Here is a 22737-nt window from a genome sequence, read left to right as displayed (position 1 = left end):
GAGATCCCTTCTGTTATTCCTGCAGGATGGAGTGGAAAAGATCTGTCAGTGATGTTCAGTTTCCACCATGGCTTTCATTTTGGTGCTTGACAGAAGAAAATGTTATTCCTTTGTTTTAGATCTAAGACAGGATACCTGCTTTTGATCTGAATAACTCTTCACCTGCATGTCTGTCTTATTAACAAAAGCAGATATTGGCCCTTAGGACATAGTGGTCTGATTCACATATAAAGGGTCACTAGAGTGAGCACAAACACAACAGGCTCTTATTTTGTATTGCCCCAACCCGTGGAGGTTTGGGTCTAAGCACTAGCACTTTTAAGGGCCTTCTCCAGAGCTCAGTCTGTATAGCACCAGGGGTCACTCTTCCTTCCAGTAGGAGCAGGAGAGCTCCTAAATGGTTTTCTTCCCCCCAGTCCTAGTTCACCGTGGAAACATGCCCTGCCAGATAGCTTCAAAGTCAGGCCAAAGCATTAGAGCACAGCCAACAGCAATCTAAAATGCAGAATGGATCAGCCATTTTGCGGCCTTAGGGCAAGAAGGAACAGGCGCTCAGAAGGAAAGGAGTGGCTGAGCAGCAGCACTGAGAGGCGAGAAAAGTAGCCAGGGGCTTGTAAAGTGGGGACACTGCTGGGTCATCCACCGCTTAGGAAGAAAGAAAGATTGTATGAAGAACCCACAGGGGTCTAGTTGGTTTTCCAACATCACTGGGAGTTGCCTAATGTGAAGGCGAGCAGACTGCTTCTACAGCTTGTTCCTGGCAGCTCTTAAAGCAGAGAAAAGGGCCAGAGAAGGCTTAGCAAACTATCAAATGGGTTTTCCACTTTAGCTCTGAAGAGGGGAAATGAGACAGCAGAGGGGGATTGGTTTTCCTGCTGATTCTGGCTCATCAGCACAAGGAGCAGTTCACTTGTCACCCCCTCAGGGCTGACTGATGGTGTCCTTCACAGTGCCCTTCAGGAGCTTCTCTGTTTTAGGTTTGATCGGATTTCACTCAACCCTCATGGAGTTGTTGGTTGGGCACAGCAATGCTGGGGCCTGGTCCGTGATGGTACTCCAGAGGAGATGGCATAGCTGAGAGCTGGAAGTTTGCCCTGTGGAGGCACAGGCCGTTTCCTAGCCCCTATCTTGGGGAACATGTGGCAATGGTGGAGCTTCTGAAACATGTGCATGTGTAGAAGGAAGCTGAAGTCACTCCAGTTGGGTACAAAGGCTACTTTAGGAGGAGCTTGACTGTTTATATAGGTTTCAGATGACTTCACTTTTTAAAAGCGCATGGAATGCATCCAAAGCAAATCATATTTTTTTCTTCTGTGTTGAATGGGAAGACCAAAAGGAAAAGTCTGGAGAAAGGAGGATAGATGGTCTTTCTTTAATGTCAAAGCTGACATAAACACATCTCCTCCAAACCCTTCTCACAAGATAATTTTCTCAGCAAGACACAGATTGCTTCAATCTCTGTGCAGCAGCCTTTGAAGCTTCCCCCTTATTGCTATTGTGGAGGAGGGAGGGTTGCCTCCGAGAATTGCTGCAGCACTGCAGTGTTCCTCCTCCAAACGCTTTCACACGGTGAGATAGCTGGTTGCTCCAAGCAGGTCCCTCTTTGGAAATCCTCTGCCGTCACACAAACGGAGAAGTAGATATGCCTGGTTAGCAAGATATTTAAATTGCAATAACTAAAGTGCTTCATCAAAAATGTCTGACCAGCTCTTTGTAAGGCCTTTATTAGACCGAGGCCCAGCTGAGATGATGAATGATGTTGGAGATGTGCCACCAATTAGGAGACATCAATTTTTCTGTCAACGGGATAACCTCTTCTGCAAAACTTGTCATATGTTTATTCCTTTTCTGTTTGTGAAGGTATTTGTTTGGCAGTGATATTTTGCACGAGGGGAAGAACTTATAATATTATTTTTTTTTGGTTGTCATTTCTGCACTGTTTTGAGTTCCTGTCTTGTGGGATATTTTCCCCATTCGGACCTCTTCCACTTCAATCCATCTGCTGTCTCTTACATTTGCAGTATTTTGGGGGAAGGAAATGACTCTGCTTCTGCAGTGAGTTTTGGAGGGGGAAACACTTGTGATGCCAGCAGGTTCCTTGGAAGCACAGGACTTGGGACCTGCCATGCATTCAGGTTGCAGGCTTAGGAATGCTGCTGTTTGTGTGCAGAGGTTCCCAAAATGGAGAAAAATGCACTTCTGAGCACCTCTTAAACGTTTATGTCTGCTATGCTTGCATCCTAATAAGTGTTCTTTGCCATTTAATGGCTTACGATACAAATGAAGACATATGCTATTTTTTATTCCAGTTTACACACTTTCCTTACCCGCATTCAGAAAACTTGATGGCTTCCACACCTCCTTTTACTGAATAGGAACTTTTACTCCTGTTACTTATGGAAAGCTGTGTACATCCTTTACTCATCTGCATGCAGTGATTCACAGCTGCTGCTGTGTTTGTTATAGCTTATTGCAAGTCATTTTATGAAATCATCTGTAGCAAATGCTTAGCAGATATTAGGGGAACAAACAAGGAAGTTCTCTCTGCGTGGGCATGTGTGTAATACACAGAGAGCAAGAGTTATCTGTGCATGTTGCAATATTTGGCAGGAGACTGGCCGAGAGGGACAGATATCTGGTGGGATTTTGGATGGGCACTGGTAGATGTTGACACGACCTTAAAGCCTATCAGGTTCTTATGTGGGAACCCAGCTTCAGGAAACAGAGCCTATGATGAGAGTTTTTTTTGAGGGGTGGCTGAAAAGTTCCAGCTGTGTAATGGGTATCTACTGGGGTAGCTGCTTTGTGCTGGTGTTGTGGAAAGGGGGATACCTGGCAAGGAAGAGCTGAAGGGCAGAAGGTGATAAGTGGCCATTGGTGGCTGAGAGGTGGCAGAGGTGTGCAGGAGTCTCTGTTGAGATGGAAGATGGGCAGCTGCTGGCAGCTCAGTAAAGGACTTTGTATTTGGGGGAAAATGTTCCAACATACCTACATGATTTATGATCCAAAATGTCCATTTCAGTTATTTCTGACTCTGGAGCTCTGGAGTGAAATAAACATTTTTCAAAGTGTGTTTCTGTCTCTGCTTTTTACAGTGCCATCTGCCACAAAGACACCCTCTTTTCTTACTTATCTTGTTCCTCTTTTCCAGGTTGGCCTTCCTTCTATGATGTGATCAGCCCCGATGCAATTACTCTCACTGATGATTTCTCCTATGGGATGCATCGGATTGAAATATCCTGCAGTCGGGTTAGTTTATAGCACACAAAGACCGTTCTGATGGCAAAGGCTGCAAAAATCATTACAGAGCGCTGTACTTCCCTCAGATTTGCAAACCTTTCAGTTCCATTAAATAGCAATCATTGTAAGAGAGCACAATGGGTCCTAGGTATAACAGCTGGGTGGAACGAGCCAAAGGCACAAAGGGCTCGTTGGAATGCGCGTCCTTGTCTCGGGTGAGATTTAACAGAGCAGATGTAAATGGCCGGGCTCGGCGCTGAGTCTACAGAAATTGTCTTCCTGAAGAGGGTCCCTTCAAAGGAACTCCTGCGCCTGGCTGACCGGCTGCACATGTGAGCAGCTGAGATGGGAGCTGGAAGCAGCAGAGCGCCTGCCTGTGTGCCGATTCCATCACTGTGCATTACCACGCAGCGGTGCTAACTCGTTCCCAGCACTCATTCCCAGCTCAGTCTTCACAGCTGCCTCAAACAATCCTGTCTGCCGTACTAATGAAGTCAGTAGTCATTCAAATCACGCCCAAATTTTCCGTTATCTGTCTCATTCGACTTGCTCCCACCCTTTGTGCTGCTTTCCTCTCCACAAAGGGTATGGCGTGGTCATTACCTGGCAGAGGGAGAAGCTGCTGCTCTGGCATTCGGCAGATGTACCCAGCGGCTTGCAGCCCTCTAGCTCCACACGCTCACATTCCTCTGAGAGGAGCAGTAGCTTCATCCGGGCCGTGAGAATCTGCTCTTCTCTTCCCAGACAGTGGTGGGATAACTGATTTTGGCACTGATGCTATGCATCTTACTTGCCAATCAGTCCTCGTATATAAATGCTTAGAGTGAGTCAAGAAGCTTCCTGAAAAGAAGCAGCAGCATCTTTATGGAGAATCCACTAACTGCGGTCTAGGCAGAGGGTCTGGCCCAGTACAGCATGTCTGCTAATGTCTTGTGTACTACATCATTCTGTAGTTTTTACATTTATGATATTCTTGAAGAGAATGAAGATCCATTTAACAGTTTTTTGGAACATCAATTTCCCTAAATTCCCACGGGCTGGGAACCTCTTGCTTCACCAGTAATTACTGGAATAACACAAAATGTAACCCACTTCCTTCACCCTTGCTTAGCAGGGCTGAACAGTGCTGAAACAAGTGTGCTACCAGCCTGCTGAGCCTGTATCTGCTGATGCCCTCCAAGAGACGGCCACAGCTCCTCGGCTCACCAGAGCGAACCCAAGGCAGCCTGTGGTCAGGACAAGGAATCTGGGAGTGCCATTTACCTGTTGCCAAACAAAATAGCACTAGCAGACCTGAGACCCGTAGTATTAGCAGCAGGCACATACAGACACCATAAACTTGGAGCAAAACCAAAAAGTGAATTTACAGCATTAAGAAAAGAATACAACCAGAGTTGCTGTATAATCCATTGGCAACTTCCGAGCAGTTACGCTGGCTTCCTGGTGCAATAACCCCACAGATGATCGAGTCACACAGGAAAATAGCTCGAGGAGTGGTGAACATCTTTGCAGCCACCGCTCAGCACGGTTAATACCACCACATTGTGTATCCATAACAAAACCATTTCCTCCTTTCCTCGGAGCCCTAGGACTGTGAATTGCACAATCGAAACTCACAATTTTACTGCAGCTTGGAAATGCACGGGGATTGATATGGCAGGCCTTAGTAAAACTGGAGGGAAGTACCCTCTCCTGCACCCAAAGCCTTATTAATCTTTTGCAGATGAAAAAGTAGCTGCCTTTTCTTTAAAAGTCCTCCCACCAGTCTGGGAGACTAAAAAACCTCACTTTTAATCTTCTGCATTATAGAAAACAAACAATGGGGGAAAACTGCCATAACATAAAGAAAAGACATCTATGGGCTTATCCTAGAAATTGCTTTTACATGTTTTTGGAAACACATTACCCGGGATGTATTTAAAAGGTAAAATGGTTAGTGGCAGGTGGAAGTTAATTGCTAATGCATTTGAGGAATAATGTAAAAACGGTTGCATCTCTCTCTCTTTTTTCTCTTTCTTGCTCAAGAATTCCTTCCCCTGAGGTCTCCCTAAGTATTATTTATACCTGTAAAAGCCAATAAAACTCTGTAGTTGGAGAAGTATTGCTTGCACACCGATAGCTCTGAATAGGTTGCAGCAACTGTCTGCAAGCTAATTTCTGCACCTCCCTGCAGCCTAGTAGAACCAGGAGGCTTGAGATCCAAGCATACTGACAGTTAGCAGTGACCCCCCTTTTCCTGCTCCTAAACACATATTTCAGATGCTTTACTCTAACCATTTAACCACCCCAGTGCATTCTGCCCAAGATATTTATATATAAGGCTGTGACGCATGATTGTTTCTTTTGGGGAGGCTTTACAGACGTGTATGTACGTTCTAGAAAAATGGTCAGCACCTACTCTGCGTGGGGAGGACGGTAAAAATCAATTCATCCTTTGTACTCTCAGCCGAGAACCAGTGTTCTTATGGTGTGATACAGAGGGCTGAATTACGTTCCTTTTCAGGGCAGATGAGTTATAGAGTCCTCTACAGGGAGAATCGCCACATAAATTTTTGGTGAGGGGTAATCTCAAAAGGTAACAAATTTTGCAGTAATCCAATCCTGGTGTGATCCTGCCATCACAAGAAGGTGTAATGAGACTACCTCGAGTTCTAGCACAGCTTTTCAAGTTCTGTGAGGAAAGCCTTTTTGATAGATTGTCTTCGTAGTCTATATGTTTGTGAGTATATTACTCCTGCAGACTCTTTCTCTCTACGGTTTCTCTTGTTCTGTTTCTGTCCAATGGAGAGGGAATGATTTATCTTTGGGTAAATGTTAATCTGGAAAAGATCTGTTTAACACTTCTGGCCAGGAGGTTTTGAAGCATTCTTAGTTGAGATGATTTAATTAGGATGCTGAGCATTTAGAAAAATGCTCTCTCTGGGACACTAAGTTTCTTCGGATTTTTTTTCAAGGTATGGAAAAGCTTTAATCAGGTGAAGTGCCCCATTGTGAGAAACTCCACTCTGAGAAATGCCTCAGGTTTTCTGCCAAAACTGCCCAAAAAAAGGCCTCCAGTATAAAGGAAAATGAAATAAGAGGTGGCGTATGGAGGAAAGGGTTGTAAAACAGTGATCTTTCAAGAACAACAGGCTTTGTCTTCTGCACTTCCCATGCAACTTTCCTTTGCCTTTTCCCATTTGCCTTGTTTTGTCTTCCTTCCTTGCAAAGCCGAGCAGCTGCTTCTTAACCCAGAGTCATCTGTGCCCTTTCCCATCGCCCTGGGGAGCTCATCCTGCTGATGCCATGGTCTAGAAGTGTTCCCCAGTGTGCTTCTGGGGTCCTGGCTGGCTGCCCAAGCTGTGCCAGCAGCTCGTCTCCGGGAGCTGGGAGCCTGCCCTGGGACGTGGTTGTGGCAGCTTTATCTGCCATTAAGCCCAAAGAGCTCCTGTCCCTCCCTGCTGGTGTGAGAGCCTCCCGTAGACTTTGAATCTGTTGAGAGAGCATAGTCCGAATCCAAGACCTTACCTGCGTCTGCAGACATCCCTCTTGCTGCCTTGATGAATTAAAAGCAGGAACAGCAGGGAACATGAGCTGCACATTAACTGCAGGGTAGAGGGTTGCCGTCACTAACTCATTCACCATTCAGAGCAATCAGTATTGCCTCTATGTATTTGGGATGCTATGAATTAATTAAATGTTAAGAATAATTTGCAGTCCTTAATTTTTGCTGTCTGACTGCGAGCCCACTAACAGCGCTGTGATCTCGGTTACACCATGCCAGCTCTCACTGAGATCAGCTATTGACTTGAAAGGCCGAAGCTCTTTAGGAAAGCAGCATGACTTTCCTGTTCAAGATAAATATTTCTCCAGCACAAGGTTTTATTTTTTTATTTCTCACGGCAGGCTGTAAAAATGAACTTGAGGAATTCAAGGGACTAATTATAAGAAGCTCTTATTATCCTGATATGTTGTCAGCCGTAATGTGCAGTGAGAGTAATCCTCATTTCTGCATAAGGACCAACTGGATCAGGTTCTTCAAAGTGTTGTACTCTTCTGCAAAGCAGAGGACTGTGCCTTTCTCTCAGGCAGGAGCAGCAGTGTTTGCTCAGCTACGTGTCCCTGTCCCCTACATGCTGCAGAAAGTAGCGTGGGGTGAGCGTTGGGCTCACCCAGCTCAACACGTGCAGTGACACGATGTGAAACGTGCAGGAAATTCGGGCTCTAAGTCTTAGGCGCCGGTGATATCTCAGAAGATCATCTTCCCAGATCAGTCTCGTCACTAAATGTGGGTTGTGCATCCCACCCAAAAGGGTGATGTAGGCACCGAAATGTGCTTTCCTGGAAGCAGCTGCTCGGCATTGCTTAACGCCGCTGTGACGCCACCGAGCTGTGCAGAAACCCAGTGATCCTCTATTGTGTTTTGTTCCAGTGCGGGGCTCACCTGGGGCACATTTTTGATGATGGACCTCGTCCAACTGGCAAACGGTACTGCACAAACTCCGCTTCCTTATCCTTCAAACCAGCAGAGAAGAGCAACGCCGGGGAAGGCAGCAGTAGCACCAGTCCTGCCCCAACAGGCAAAGCTGAGCTGTAGGACAGCGCAAGCCCCACGAAAAGCTGCTCTGATCCCACACAACTTACAAGGAATGTTTGCTAAGTTGCCTGCTACCTTATATCCTAAGAATGTGTAAACGTATGAAGGAAGAATTTTGCACCATCCTTTTTCTTCCTCTCCTTTCTGGAACTGAGGCCTTGCCTGCCAGTGCATTTTACTATATTATTGGGTTGAAAAACGTGTTGACTGACTCCACAGGTTTTCTTTTTTCTTTCTTTTCTTTCTTTTTTATTTTTTTATTTTTTTAATAGATTGCTTTAAGGTACCCTTAACTCAAGAGGCTTTGGCACTATGAGTTACTAGTTTCTCCTTAGTGCTGCATTGCTCTAGGTTTGAACAGTAATCCTTGTGTGGGAGACGGGAATCGTGTTTATCTCCAGCTTATAGGAAACTTCTGGGCATAAGAAATCCTGAATTCCCAGCACATCTACGCTTTGTTCTGACTTGTGAGGCATGCAGCCTTTGGTCATATGTATTCAGCCATCTCCCGGTATCAGCCGCACCCTGCAAAAACTTGTATTTATGGCTGTTCCTTCCCAACTAGAAGAGATGGATCAGATGTAAAGCCCATCCTTTGGCTAATTCCCTGCCAACATTTCAAGGGTGTGGTTGAAAGGGTGTAAACATTGTCTCAGCATCTATTTTTTCCCTTTTGTTTGGTATTTAAATCAAGGTTTTAACTAGTAAGGCTCACTTATGCAGGCTACTAATGAGACTTTGTCTTCTTCTGAGGCCTGAAATCTGAATGAAAGCTGAAATCTGCAGGGGGCCATTATATGGGCAAGTGCAGAGATAAACTGGAGAACTGAAGAAGATGCAGAATGACACTGGGCTCTTTATCCCGTCAAGGTTTCAGAAGCAGGACAGTTTCTGCTAAAAGGGAGTTTAAGAGTGCAGCAGGAAGAGGGAGACCCTCTGGAAACACAGAGTTTTGAGGTGCAGTTGGCCTGGATGTGTGCTGCCTACAAGGGCAGAGCCTTCATTTTGGGCAACTGCAACGTAGGACATGAGTGAGGGGGTTGATTTAAGGAAAAACAAAATCGAAAAAAGCCTGCAACAATTATCATGTAGTGAAATTTGCTGTCCCATAAGATGCTTTTCACAGCTGCTTTTAGATTTTGTTGGATAAGTTTGCCTTGAATTGTGCATAATGCTGTTCTTTAAGCTGTTAAGACACAGTATTTGCTGACACCGCTTTGCCTTTAAGTATTGCAAGACTTAATGAATATAGTAGTTACTTTTATTAGCAAACTGCATAACTAACAGGTTTGAATCTAATTTTATTTCCAGGAGGTGCAAAACAACCACAGAGTTTTATGGAAGCAGGATTGAGGTTTTTATGTCGGTGATAATAAACACATTACCTAAAGTACAAACATCCTTCGATTAAAATATAGCAACTGTAAAAGCATGCAGAATGGCCAGAATCACCTTTTTTTTTTTTGATGACATAAGAACTGCATGAAAAAAAAGCATACAGTACCTTAACATAGAATAGATGCAAATAATTAAAGATGATAAATATTCAGGGCTGAAGCACTTGGGCTCTGTGGTGGTGAGCACCTACTCGCGTGAGTATTCCCCCAGGTGTCACGCAAGGAATTGCTCATCAGCAGGAGGAGAGGCTGATGCCGACTGACCTTGGCTGCTTCAAGGCAGTTGCATTTCTCCTGGTCCCATTGCTTTTTAGCAATTTCTTGTAGAGGGACTGCTCTTATCCCTCGCTTTTATTTAAAGTAAAGTAGATTTTCTCTACCACATTTTCTGACATAAACGTAAAAAAGGCAGCATCTATAAAAATGTGGTACATAAATGTGGTTTAATTCCAGATTGCTGTTGGATTTAAGTGTTATCAAATTTCAGTATATTTCTGCCTTATGTTAAAGAAATATATTACTTAAACTTCAGTATGCAGTAATGTATGCTGTCCTACAGGAGATTTATTTTTGCAGGATATGGAGTGCAATGAAATGAGTCAATATGGTGAGGTGTATGTGATCTCTGGGAGTTAGACCATTTAACATAGGAAATGCATTGTTCTCTCTTGTGCGCAAACTATAGCATAGCACAGGTCAAGGTAAGACAGATTTCCTTTTATTGCTTTTCGAAGACGCTAGTAAGGGCTGGTATTGAACCCTCCAAATTTCGTTCAGTCTGGTTATGATCAGGACAGAGGAAACTTGGGAGCTTTTTCTGTATCTTTACATTTTGCACTGTCTAGATGCTTATGAAAACTGAATGCAAATTCTGTAGAAATAGGAAACTATATTTTATAATATCTCTATTGTTACTCAGATGTTTAAATAGGATACCTTAAAACATCATGTCACATGTTATTTATATATACTATATATATAAAAAATTGCACATGTTTTTTATATATATATACGTACACGCATATATATCTATCCAAGTATAATTTTAGCCTTCAGTACCTTTTTAATAACTGAAACCTTTCCTTAAAAGAGTTCAATACTTTTAAGAAATCAAATATACATTTTTCAAATCAAATTTGTTTCATATATTTGTTGTACACAAATAGAAAATAAATTTCTTTATAAATAATTCCATTCTCCTTTCTCATTTATTTTTTTTTTGTTTGTTTGTGGGCTGCTTTTTTTCTTTTTTTCTTTTTTTCTTTTTTTTTTTTTTTTCTTCAGGTTTATGTGCCCATAGCTGCAGCATAGGAGCTGCTTTCTCTTGCTTTCCCTTAACTGCAAATATTGGATAGCAGCCCTTTATCTCAGGCAGCTTTCTGGTAGGGGCACAGAACCACAGGGTACCAGGTTGCCTCGCATTTACCAGCCTCTGGGAAAATATCACAAGCATCCAGGCCCAGCAGAGAGGGGGAAATGTTTAGAGAAGGGCTCAGCTTTCACCTTAGCAAAAGATTTGGCCGCTTCCGAATGACTCGGTGTGGGGGCTGGCGAGTGGCAGACAAGCTGTAGGAGCCCTGTGGTGCCTGGTCTTGGTCTGCGGCCGAGAAATTTGGCTGGAAATCTGGGTTTTGACAAGGCTCCATCTCTAAGGATGCAGGTTGGGAATGCCCTGTGGGCAGCAGGGTAATGCCGCTCAGTAAATCGAGTCAGCAGCAGGCTTTGAAAGATGGGTGCAAGGGAAGGGAAGAGCTTGCAGGCTCTTTTCAAACCTGCTTCATGGTTATATTTGAGGGGACCTGGGTGTTAATGCAAGATTGATTCACACGCTAATTGGCCTTAAACATTGCAGGGTGTCCTAGGACACACTGCAGATTTATTTTAACAGTTTAATATAATCTTCATTAGTCCAAAAATTAATCCCTTTTAGCTTCTGCCTCTGGCCTGCATTTCCCTTTCAGACCAATGATGGTTTGATGCTCCTGGACTGATGGCCCAACTGGTACCTGCTGAAATGGGACACACATCTGGGTACCCTGGGTGGCTTTGCTATGCTAAAAATACTCCCTATGTGTATGTGGTTAAAAGTGGGGCCTTACCACAGCAGCTACAGCATACATACCCTGCGTGGGCAGTGATAGACTGCCATCTGGGTTTATACAGCAAGGGCATCACTCCAAGAAGGGAGTGGGAGCTTGTGAAGAACTGTGTTGGCCTCTCATTTGTACTTGCAGGTAAGTGGTGTCCAAACGCTTTGTCCTCTCTCATTAAAAGGCAAGGTAAAGCTGAAGCACCCAATTTCAGCCCAGTGCCAGAGGTGGCAATGACCCTTGGGCCTGCCCAACATGCTAGCATGATGCACAAGACATTAGTGCCCTTTAACAGTGCCCAAAGTGGAGCTCTCTGAGCCACTAGTTATGCCCCATTTTGTTTCCTCTCTTCCTCACCCCAAAGAATGGCTTCTTCCCTCAGTTAAATAAGACAACATGCTAAGTCGAGTCTTCTGTTGGAGCGATGCTGAAGGGCACATCCTCCCAAGCACCATGCGCAGTGCAGCTCTTGGTAGTCTACTGATGGTACAGAAACATCTCGGTCACTTAGCCTTGTTCTGAAATCCATTTAGCCAACCAAATTGGGTAAAACATGAGGTTAACCCTTCTCTCATAGAATATGTGATTTATATTCATTTTTCTTATTGCTAAGTATGTTACAAAGTGCCTGTGGTTAATGTCAGTGCACAGCCAGGAGTTCTCTGCTCCTTCCACCATGGTCTGTGAGGGGATGGAAGTAGATGATGCAGGCTACTTTACTGGGCCTACCTCAGACTTTCAACATCTCATCCTTCTCATCCTTGAAGGACTGTAAGGATGCAGACAAAGCAGATGCCTGCACTTTTGGCATTAAAATCAGTGCATCCAGTACCCATTTGTATACAAAAAGAAAGGGCGAGCATTAAGTGGCACTGGAAGCAAATTTATCAGCTTCCAAATTCTGTAGAAGAAAAAACATTGCTTAACTCATTGAACTGATAGCTCTTGGTTTATTGACTATTAAAATGAGGCCACCTACAGGTACCAAAATAAACCTGCAAAAATGTTTAAGCCGGCGTATTTGAATAGTTGCCTTCCATCCTGGCTTGCTCCTTCCTTCTTATAACAAGAACTGATACTCTACAGGGCCTGACACTGCTCTTCAGATCAAAGCCATGATTTTCTTTTTTTTTTAAAAAAAGCAAGATAGTACTTCTAAATGCACTACAATCAGCCAAATTACTGGAATGGCCAAACTCCATGCAGCAGAGGCATGTGACATCCTGAAAACCTTATACAGGCCACCAGTGTAATATTAAATGCACTAAGCAAAAAGGTCTCAGTTATGTCCACATGTTTTTGGGATCAGGACATGCTTGAGCAGCCCAAATTAAGCAGAAATAGTACACTCAGAGACCTTCCCCAGAGACCTCCTAGGACTTATAGCCAGCCTTAGACCTTTCACTTGGCCAATGTAGGCCAGTAGAAAAGGAGAACCGGTTCCAGAAATAAAAAAAGAAAAAGCTCCCAGTTTCAAACTCCTGTTTTATTCACCTCTTGTTAGACAGCTTTCGAACACTGAAGACATTTCACTCTGCAGATGTCTTAGCCAGGGCAATCTCATTTAGTGCTCTTTATAGCTTCGGTACAGATGATATCGGAGGTCTAAATTCTTCTAGCCAGAAAATTTTACTGTTTTCATATAGCAGAGCTGTTTCCATCACCTTCCTTTTCACTTGCTGCAGGGGTTTTATTCTCTTTTATTTTTCAGTAGCTGGCACTACAGACAATGGTGTAGTTTTTTTTTTTCTTCTTTAGTCTAAAAACTGTCAGAACTGGGATTTCATATGGTTTCAGACTCCATACATCTCCCTTCTTGTCTGCCCTGGTGCAAGGACTTGCTGTTCCCTAAAAACCAAACAATCCCTTACAGGTAATAGAAGAACCTTAGCAATTTTTGTTTGCCCACTTTGCAGGGAAAAGTAGTTCTTTGGAAAAGCGAATAAAATGTGTCTTTATCATCCCATTAAAATGAACAAGTTGATTTTGTGTGTGGGCTAGTTAGTTTTCATGTTTTTCCAGGCCGCTCCTTCTTCTTGCAGTCTGGCTATTGTCTCCTCCAGTTTACAGCTTTATTATTGTATGTTTCATACAAATGCGAACATCTGGAGAACATCCTCAGGTATAACTGCTGGGCAGTGCAGAAAATATCTGGCATGATCTGAAACAGGTTTTTCTTCCCTTGAAAGCACACTCCTGGGACTGGGAAACTTAGAAGGTCTGTAATGGCGTCGAGAGCCTTTCACCTCCAGAGCACCACTTCACATTTGGCTGGGTCTGTAACGGCCAGCATCCCTTCCCATTTCTTTGCTGCTCACTGTTTTTTTGTGAAATGAGTTGTTGCTGGTGCCACTTCCCAGAGATCACTGTGGCAGTATCCCTGAGAACATCAGTGGTGCTGGAATGGATGTGGATCTTGAGAAAGGCAATCTCTTTACCTAGCTCCTAATTTGAACAGTTTCTAGGAAAAAGATGTGAAAAGCTTTTTCCTAAACTGAAAAATAATCCAAACAACCTCAGAATTTGTTGTCTCCATACTGCCAACTCCAGCTTTGTGGGCTAGCACCAGTCCAGCAGTCACAAGTGACCATGAATTCAGTATTCTCTGTTGATAAATTGCAATTTTATCTTTGTTTGGCTAGGGCTTTTAGTAGCCTGCCAGCTCAAAACCATTGCCTAATATATCATTAAAGGGCAAATACGTTCCTGTGTACTTCTGTGGCATGTAAGCAGATCCTACCCAAGCCTGGACATTCCAGCATCCTGCTGAGGAAGGAAAGCAGTGCCCCAAATCATTTAGGCTGCAGATTTTCTTTGCAAATCAAATATTTTTTGTTTTCCAACGTCAGACACTTGGGGCTGTTCAGGTCACAAGACGCCAGAGGCTGTTTACTTTGGAAAACAAGGACAGCGGTGGTGGGAGGTGCTTTTAGCAACACCCAAATCTAATGTTTTAAACCAAACAGCAGCCTGGCCAAAGGGCAGCTTAACTCATCCTTACTGACACCATGACATAGAGGGAGGGCATCCAAGAGCTGACTGACGTACATGCAGCAGGAATAATATTTGGTATTCTCACTTACGAACTCAAATACCTCAAAGCATGTGGGGGATCCTCAAATGAGAGGAATAAATATTTTGCATTGACTGCAGTCAATGTTTACAGTGGAAAGTGATTTCTTCAAAGGTTGAGACAGTGCCCAGTAGTGGGTTACGTCTGAAAGCGTGTTGGCCGTAGAGGAGCAGCACTTTTCCTACACCCAGGAGCCACGTGGGATGGTCGGTTTCCCTCTGCCCTTCAGGTATGTTATTTCATCTTTCATTTGGCTCAGCTGTTCAGGCTGTGGGGATTTCTCCAAGCCAGGTTTCCTTCTAAGTCATTAGTGGGAAAATCAAGCAAACAAACAAGCAAACAAAAACCCACAAAACCACAGAAATGGAAGAAATGGATCCTTGAGAAGTTGATACAGAGTAGCAAGACAAAAAGTGAGAAAGGTTCCTACTATCGGTGCAAACGGAGGCACTTTATTATACAGTTTTCCTTTCCTTTTGCATTGCATTGCAGGGCCGAGACTGACCGAGGGGGATGCAGAGCTTTGCTTCTGCTTGCTGACAGACCAAGCCTGGTCATTTTAAGGGGATGGGAATTGTCCTACCTGAGGACAGCTCAGCTGAAACAGCATGGTCTCCTAGAGGTTATCAAATCTGCTCTGGAGAAACCATGCATCTCCAGCCATTATATCCCTATCTGGGTGGCCACGTAGAAGCTTATAACATTATTTTGTTATAAGTGTATGCGACTTTCTGTCTGTGGGCTGTTTTTATCCTTGCTTTTTCACCACAAACCAAAATTGCCATAGATAACTGCTTTCACTCGGTGAAGACATTTGTTTCCTGTTGATATTTAATTAGTAGGTGCATTCTGCGGGTCAAGTTAGAGGGCAAAAATAAAAGCCAGTTTTAGATGATTCAGCCCATTCTTAACCAGCAAGCTGGTGTTCAGCAATGTTAAACTGTAATAAAAATCCACATCTATGTGGGCTCACCTAGAGTTTCACAACAGCAGTGAGGATAGGGCACATAGCTTCCTATTTCAAATGTCTTCAAAACATCCCTTCAAAGAATCTCTATTAGGTGTTAGGAGTATAGGGGCTGTGGCATCCAGTTACACAGCTCTGACCGTTTCAGGGAGGTGAATAAAATAGGGTTGGTTTCAGAAGCATGCCGTGAATGGATTACTGTTTTACCCCTGAAAATACACATTTCTTCCAGTAGTATAAAAGTGAGGGGAGCATTTATACCACCAGTGTAGGAAACACACATCTCTTTTCTCCAATGACTGAACTAATGAGAGCCATCAAACTTGCTAATGGTTGAGGGAAAGCCTTTCAGTGCCTTGCGCTGGCACAATGTAAGTGTTTTCTGTAGGGTTACTTCCAACTGACACCACCAGTGTGAATGAGAGGCAAAAAAACAGCATCAACACAGCCCGATAACCCACGTCCTCTTAAAGGCAGCAAGAGAGGACAGAGGAGCAAGTCCACCGGCCCTGGCAGAGAACATATAAACTGCCAAACACATGCTCCCTGACTTTGAGCCTTACCTAGTGGATACATCTCCAAGTTAACTACATTTTAAGCCACAGATATTAATGGAAATGGAATACAAGCTCTGCCACTTCCTGAAAGGGAGGAAGAAAGGACAAAATGGCAGCACTAAGCCACTGGTCCAGGTGGCCGTCCTTGAGCCACACCAGGTCAGCAGCCATGAGGACAGACTGGGAGGTGCCTACAGGCAGATCCCAAAGGTTGGGAGTCCCAGAGATTGTCCCATTGGCATTTGCTTTCCAAATGTATGTGCTATGCTGGGCGATACATCATCTTAATGTGTTTGCCATTATGCAAGGAAAAATCTGGCCTCTGTTCCACTTGATTCAGGAACCAAAGAGCTTGTCCTCACTGCGATTCGTGGGCCAAGCAGACAACAGAGTAAGGGCTGCAGAAGAGTAAGGCTGGGGTTGTTTACAAGATGATACTTAGAGATGCTTTCAAAACAGCTGAGGGAAATGCTGCTTTTAAAAGCCAGACGTTAGCTAAGAATATTTATGTTTTGAGAGTAACGGGATAACTTGGGACAAAATGCTCACCTCCAGCTCACAAAGCGTTTTCATACCCAAGATTGTGTTACAGTTCAGAAAATTCACAGCAAAGTCTCCAGGTTTGTTTGAAGACATGCATGAAGAATTATATGGTGAAACGTTTCATTCTGGCTGTGAAAAAAGTTAATTCAAAACAACTAAAACGTCAGCCATAAAGATGTACAACATTTTTCAGGAAGCCTTGTCCACCCTGAACAAATGTTTTCATAAAAAACAGCCTGCCCGTAATAATCACTGTTATTGAAAAGACATCCCAAGGTTGCTGTATGGAAATATGTTAAATACGTTCTGAAATTCAATCTAATATAATTTCAACATTAGAGCTCATTCATAATCCTGTATTAAAAGGCTATGCAATTTTCATGAAATATGTCTGTCTGTGTAATCATGAATGCCGAATATTGTCATGGCTTTCCAGGAATTTTCAACCTCAATGCAGAGGAAAGAAAACTCTTCCAACTGGACTTTTACACCACTGAGCAGAAATAACAATAACAGCTCTAAATTTAAAATAAACACTTCTGGAAAAATACTATCTTTTAAAAGAGGCTGCAGTCTGAATTTCAAGCTACTGGTAATATGACACAGAGGCTTCAGGCATGCCTATGGCTACAGCCCTTTGCTTCGTGCAGTACCGAGGACAAACAGGAATCTGTTTACTAACACCTAGATTTAGAAAACCATCCCTTTGGATGATTTTGGCCTAACCCTCATAAATACTAGTTTTGAACCCCCAGGTGTGCAGCTGGATGCAGCCATTGCTCAGGTTATCAAGCTGAGTTTTGCCAGTCCTTGCTAATTCTGCACTGCACAGCACCGCAATTGCATGTGGCATTGAAGAGTGGAAGGGTGACGAGAAAATCTCCAGCCCTGCCATACACCTGAAGTGCCTGTATGAGTACAGCAGCTGCTTGCCACAAATTTCTCTGTCTTTGGAATTTTCTGAAAGAATCAAAGCTTAATAGCCTGGTACTTGCACACGCAGAAAGGTGAGGAGTGGGAAAATTTCTGCGTCTCTCTCTAATGCTCCTATTCACCGATGGCTCTTTGATATTTCTCCTTTTTATGAGCAACATTTTTTTTATTAGTGGAATATTGCTGGTTCCGTGGCATGACTTTAAAATGATAGGAAAAATTATACAACTGGGATCTCAATTATTCAGCACAGCCATTTTAATCCTTCATGTTATTTGATCCAGTACAAGGTAATATACGTCTTATTTCCAATTAGAATACAATTCTCACTATATTCATCATATATCGATGTCTGCTTTTCCATTTGCCAGAGACATGAAAGGCTGTGATTCAAAGAGTGCCTTTCAGACTGCCCCACTTGTGGACAATTATAGGGTGTCAGCAGGCTGTGTGTAGGTTGGGGAAGAAAGAAGAGGAGAGGAGAGGAGAGGAGAGGAGAGGAAAGGAGAGGAGAGGAGAGGAGAGGAGAGGAGAGGAGAGGAGAGGAGAGGAGAGGAGAGGAGAGGAGAGGAGAGGAGAGGAGAGGAGAGGAGAGGAGAGGAGAGGAGAGGAGAGGAGAGGAGAGGAGAGGAGAGGAGAGGAGAGGAGAGGAGAGGAGAGGAGAGGAGAGGAGAGGAGAGGAGAGGAGAGGAGAGGAGAGGAGAGGAGAGGAGAGGAGAGGAGAGGAGAGGAGAGGAGAGGAGAGGAGAGAGGAAATGTCACCCCTGGTGGGAGTAACAAGTTGCTGTGCTGTAGCACATAACTTCACCACTCTGCCTCTCTTTTCCCATCCACATAAATAGAGAACAAAAGCCTTCTATCTAATGCTTGCAAAATATCTCGAAAGACATCTTGAAAGCCTCCAGTGACTGTAAAGCTGATATTGACTGCAAAGCTGTGTCCCTTCTGTGAACTGCAGAAAGAAACATGCACTCAAGACTTATCCCAGCTGTACACTACCAAGTTAGCACGATGTGAAAAATTTAATATTCTTCTGGCTTCAGCCATTCATACCCAGACAGTGCCACCTACAGAGGGCCATGTCACCAAAAAAAAAGAAAAAAAAAAAACAACAACAAAGCCAGATGGGCAAAGATTTGCACCATAGACATGTGGTCCTACTCACCCCTTGCTTAGCCCGCAGTTGATAATGAACCTGGGTGGGTGTCAGCATTCACCTTGTGAGCATTTGCCCCTATCCTGTGCTCACGGGAAAGGCAAAGTCTGCTATTTGCATGAGCAAACTCTTCAGAAAATTGTCCTTCTGGGTTAATAGATGTGTATCCAGCTTTAGTTGACCAAAAAGCATGGAAAAGGCCTTTGGCCCACAGAAATGTGCCTGCAACCATGATGCACTTGAAAGAGATTTCAGGCAGACTGTCCATCTCTCCTGTTTTATGGTCCCTTTGAAACTGGGTTTACCTTTATTCCCTTGGTGGCTTAAGTATGGTATGGAAGTCTGAACCTCTGAACTGTTTCCATCTAAGATTTTGCTTCTTTATGTACATTCAAAGAGCCCTGGCAGGTCACCAGATTGCTGTAAGATGATGTTGAGAAGATGGATGGGGAACAGTGATATGACATATATGAGAATGATACGATATGAGAATTCGAAGGGACCCTGTGAAATTTCCAGACAGGAGGTTTAGTGGAAGCAAGAGGCAGCACCCTTCTGTACAGCTTGGAGTTGCTCTGTGGGACTCATTGCTGCAGGATGCTGTAGGATGCACAAGCACATGCAGACTCCGAGGGATTAGGCAAAATGTTCGAAGTACAGGTACCTACTATTTAAAATCAGTGATACAGTTGCAGACATGAGTTTGCAGCTCTGGAAGTTGTGCTTCATTCTTTTAAAATAATGGCTGGTCTGTGCTGCAAAATAAAAGGACCAAAACACATTGCGCTGTGTTTGAACTGGTTTTATCAATGACTATTTTTACTGTAGGTGGCAGATGTTTGAAATAATCCAAATACACAGTGCCTTGCAAAAGTGTGTGAGGGTGTGCTCCCACAGCACTGAAGTTTTGTGATGACTTTCCAGGGCCCTCTTTAAGAACTGCTCCCTTGCTAATCTTGATAGTGAGCTCTAAGAGTAATGCTAACACTGGGAAATGCTTCATCTCCTTATAGACATCTTCTGGCAAGTGCTTTTACAAGAAGATCAAAAAGCAGATCTATGTTTTCACATAAATATTTGAAAAGTATTATGGTGAAAATACTCTTTTTTTAAATTTTAAACTCTACTGGTAGGTAGGGAGAAGGGCTATAATAACTGTAACATCACGTAGCTGTGGCATCCCGAATGTGGGGATGAAGGGACAGAGAAAGTCCAGACTCTGGCAGAAGGAAGCTTTTCCAGATGTGGCTCCACATTTACACGGGGAACACCTGAGATTTAGCTTATGGCTGCCCTAATGAGGAACAAGAAATTTACCTAAAATGGTGCAGCTGGGCTACCTGCATCCCTTTGAAGGCTACAGGGAACAGCCCCATCATTTCAGAGGTGAATGGACACAGCCCTGAGAACTGTGACTCCTCCAAAAGCTCTGCCCAGCAGAAAGGCAGCAGTGGGGAGCTGCTGAGAAACTCGCTGCCATTTCTGCAGGATGGGTGAACTCTGCTGCTCAAGACGTCCTTCAGGATGTCACCTGCATGTTCCTTGTCCTCTCTGTGTGTCTGGTGGCCTTTGCAAAGGCTCAGCAAGCAGTCCAGAGCTTCCATCGCGTGGGTTTGTGTCAGCATGTCACTTTAAAGTAGTTCAAGTAAGAGAGCTGGGGGAACAGATGAGGAGGAGGGAGGCAGGAAACATATCATAAATCCACAGCGAGAGGGGCTCTGAAGTAAGAGAATTAAAGACTCTGGAAAACACATAAAGATCTGCCATCGAGAGGGCACTGTCAGTGCAGTTTGCTTTTTATTTCCTAGTGTGCAATACGATATAAAAAAAAGTTCACCTTGGCTAGATGATCCATGAAAGCACGTATTTCGTATGAGATTTATTTTTTGTCTGCGTAGACCTGGCGTTTCCAGAGGCGGGTGGCTATCCATCACCGTCCCATAACACGAGGACATTCCTCCCCCAGACCATCAGCAAAGCTGGCTCCTTTGGGTGCCACCAGCACCCACAGTGTCCTGGGGACCTTCCCCTCCACGTGCTGTTCCCAACACACTTCTTTTTGTTTGCACTTTTCCCTGAAAGAGAGCTGAACAGAAGAATGTAGAGTTAAATAAAAAATAATGGAGAAAGATCAGACTGAAATAATCCCCCCCACACCCCAAATCCCACTCGTGCAATCATCAGATACGTGAGGCTTTGCACTTTCTCATGTTGCTATTGTAAAAAGAGAGAGAAAATTTGAATCCACTCAAATGTTATGGAGAGTCTCAAATAGTACAAAGGGTTTCTGTAGGCACATATCCCACTGCAGGGATCTGAATTTCCCTCAACACCCGGAATATTAAGCAACTTGGGCCTTTGCTTTTAGGCAGAGATTTGAGATGGGAACATCCTGGCTTGCAAAAAAAATGACTGGGGAAAGGAAAAAAGTTGCCAACACAGCAACCATCAGCCTCTCTGGGATATAGCTTTATCTCCTTCAGCTATCCCTGACACCTTCATGGGACTTAACATGCCCAAAATGGGGAAAAGGCCTCCAGGCTCTGGCTGAAAGAGTCCGAGATGCAAGCGAATCATTTGTACCGTGTAACAGCTCCATACAGGATGAAAAATAATTTCTCTACAAGTGCATGAGCTGGGACATCACAGCCCGTGAGGCTGTGGGTGAAGCAAACATCTCCAGGAGGACAGAGACTGCCCGGAGAAGTGCTTTCTTGCCCTTTTCAACCAGATTTGCCAGCATTCTGCCTCACATAGCAGTCCCGCTTGCAGCACTGCCCTTTGGGGTTTGTTGGGAGCTGCAGAAGCTGCAGACCCTGCACGTTGGCCTTCCAGGTTGGAAATGGTGAGGGCAGGGATACCCGCTGCAGGCCTTGGAGGTCTTCCTGGCTTCCTCTCACCCCACCCACCCACTCCAAGTAACTGGAGTTCTTCATGAGTATTGCACAAACGCTGCTGAAGCTGGGAAATAGAGCTGAACAGGGCAAAAAATAAATCCACAGGGCTCCTCATTTCTAACCAGAAACCCAACCCGACTGCTTTCAGGGTGAGGTAGGGCCCTGGCTGTCTGAACATGAGGGAGCTGTGAGGAGCTGGAGGTGGCTGTGGTTGGCACTGCTCCTCCTGGTCCTGGGCATGGACCCACCCTATGGACTGTGGGGCCTGGGAGCTGCAGGGACAGTTACTTGAGGGAGAAGAAAGAATTGACACGATAGTATTTATTTGCCAGTAATTCAGGAAAATGGGTAAATTCAGCGACCATCAGAGTAACGAGCATTTCAGTGCTGTGGGGCTGCGTGTTTGTGGGCTCACAGAATTTCTAGGTTGGAAGAGACCTCCAGGATCACCGAGTCCAGCCTCTGACCTAACACTAACAAGTCCTTCACTAAACCACATCTCCAAGTCCATTCTGCATTTCCTTTCCCTTGGCACTGCTTCCTATTTTCCCATCTTTGTGGATTTTCTCTTTCCTTCATCTCTGACTTTGCTATGGCCACAGAAGTGCATCTGCTTCAGCGTCTTCTGGAAAAGCTGTGCTCCCTCTATGGGAGAAAGACGGCAGATCTTGTCTGCAGCCAGCCCTTCCCAGCGCCTGGAAGGCTGCTCAGCCAAAATTTCACCCTGGGTTTGTTTCTTCTGATTATAAAAGTAGCAGCAGGTTGCTGCTGCACGTGTATTTCAGGAGGCTTTAGCAGGCTCTCAAGGCTGGTTTTTGGAAGTGGGTCCGGAGGTCAGCCCCCACGTGTTTTTTGGTTAAAATGTAGGCTACATGGCATACATGGATGTCCTTGCATGCGTGTGCTTGGTCCATGGCTCCAGCACAGGATGGGCTGTGGGAAGAAAGGGAGGGTTTAATCCACATGGCCCAAGCACCCTGTATCCTAAAGGATGGGATGATAGGGGTGTGGGGGCAGGAGGACCAGGGGTCCTGTTCCCATGTGGGGCTGGGGCTGGGGCAGCTGGGGCTGTGGGTCCCACCAAGGGTCCCATGGGTCTGGGGGGGTGTTTGCCGACTTCAGCCCCCAGCCCCTTGGCACACAGCCCGGTCCCATGAAATATAAACCAAAGAAGCATAAACAGATGATTACATGAAAAATATATCATGATTAGCCAGATAGATCCCAAATGTTTGTTCTGTAAACTGCAACAGGCAGCACAAGTGTTCTCTGCAGCTGCAGTTTCTCATCTTATTTGTGTAAGTGTGC

At 44.4% G+C, this 22737-nt stretch overlaps 1 protein-coding gene and 1 long non-coding RNA gene across 7 annotated transcripts in view; both read left to right on the top strand.

Annotated features, from left to right (window-relative positions):
- Positions 1-10402, top strand: part of MSRB3 (methionine sulfoxide reductase B3) — an 83154-nt gene extending 72752 nt beyond the window's left edge. For 5 of the 6 annotated variants that reach the window (XM_068669298.1, XM_068669296.1, XM_068669294.1 and 2 more), the window contains 2 exons: positions 3152-3249; positions 7652-10402. In XM_068669298.1, coding sequence (XP_068525399.1) covers positions 3152-3249; positions 7652-7816 — 263 coding nt within the window. In that variant the 3' untranslated portion in view covers positions 7817-10402. The remainder of the gene's footprint in view (positions 1-3151; positions 3250-7651) is intronic. The other variant, XM_068669292.1, reaches the window with a different exon arrangement.
- Positions 10403-14293: 3891 nt separating this feature from the next.
- Positions 14294-22737, top strand: part of LOC137849554 (uncharacterized) — a 32967-nt gene continuing 24523 nt past the window's right edge. Inside the window, exon 1 of the long non-coding RNA XR_011091953.1 lies at positions 14294-14605. This is a non-coding gene — a long non-coding RNA (uncharacterized lncRNA). The remainder of the gene's footprint in view (positions 14606-22737) is intronic.

Source organism: Anas acuta, chromosome 1 (genome assembly GCF_963932015.1).
Source record: "Anas acuta chromosome 1, bAnaAcu1.1, whole genome shotgun sequence".
Taxonomy (NCBI): domain Eukaryota; kingdom Metazoa; phylum Chordata; class Aves; order Anseriformes; family Anatidae; genus Anas; species Anas acuta.
The sequence above is the reverse complement of the archived record's forward strand: the minus strand, read 5'-3'. Positions and strand labels throughout refer to the sequence as shown.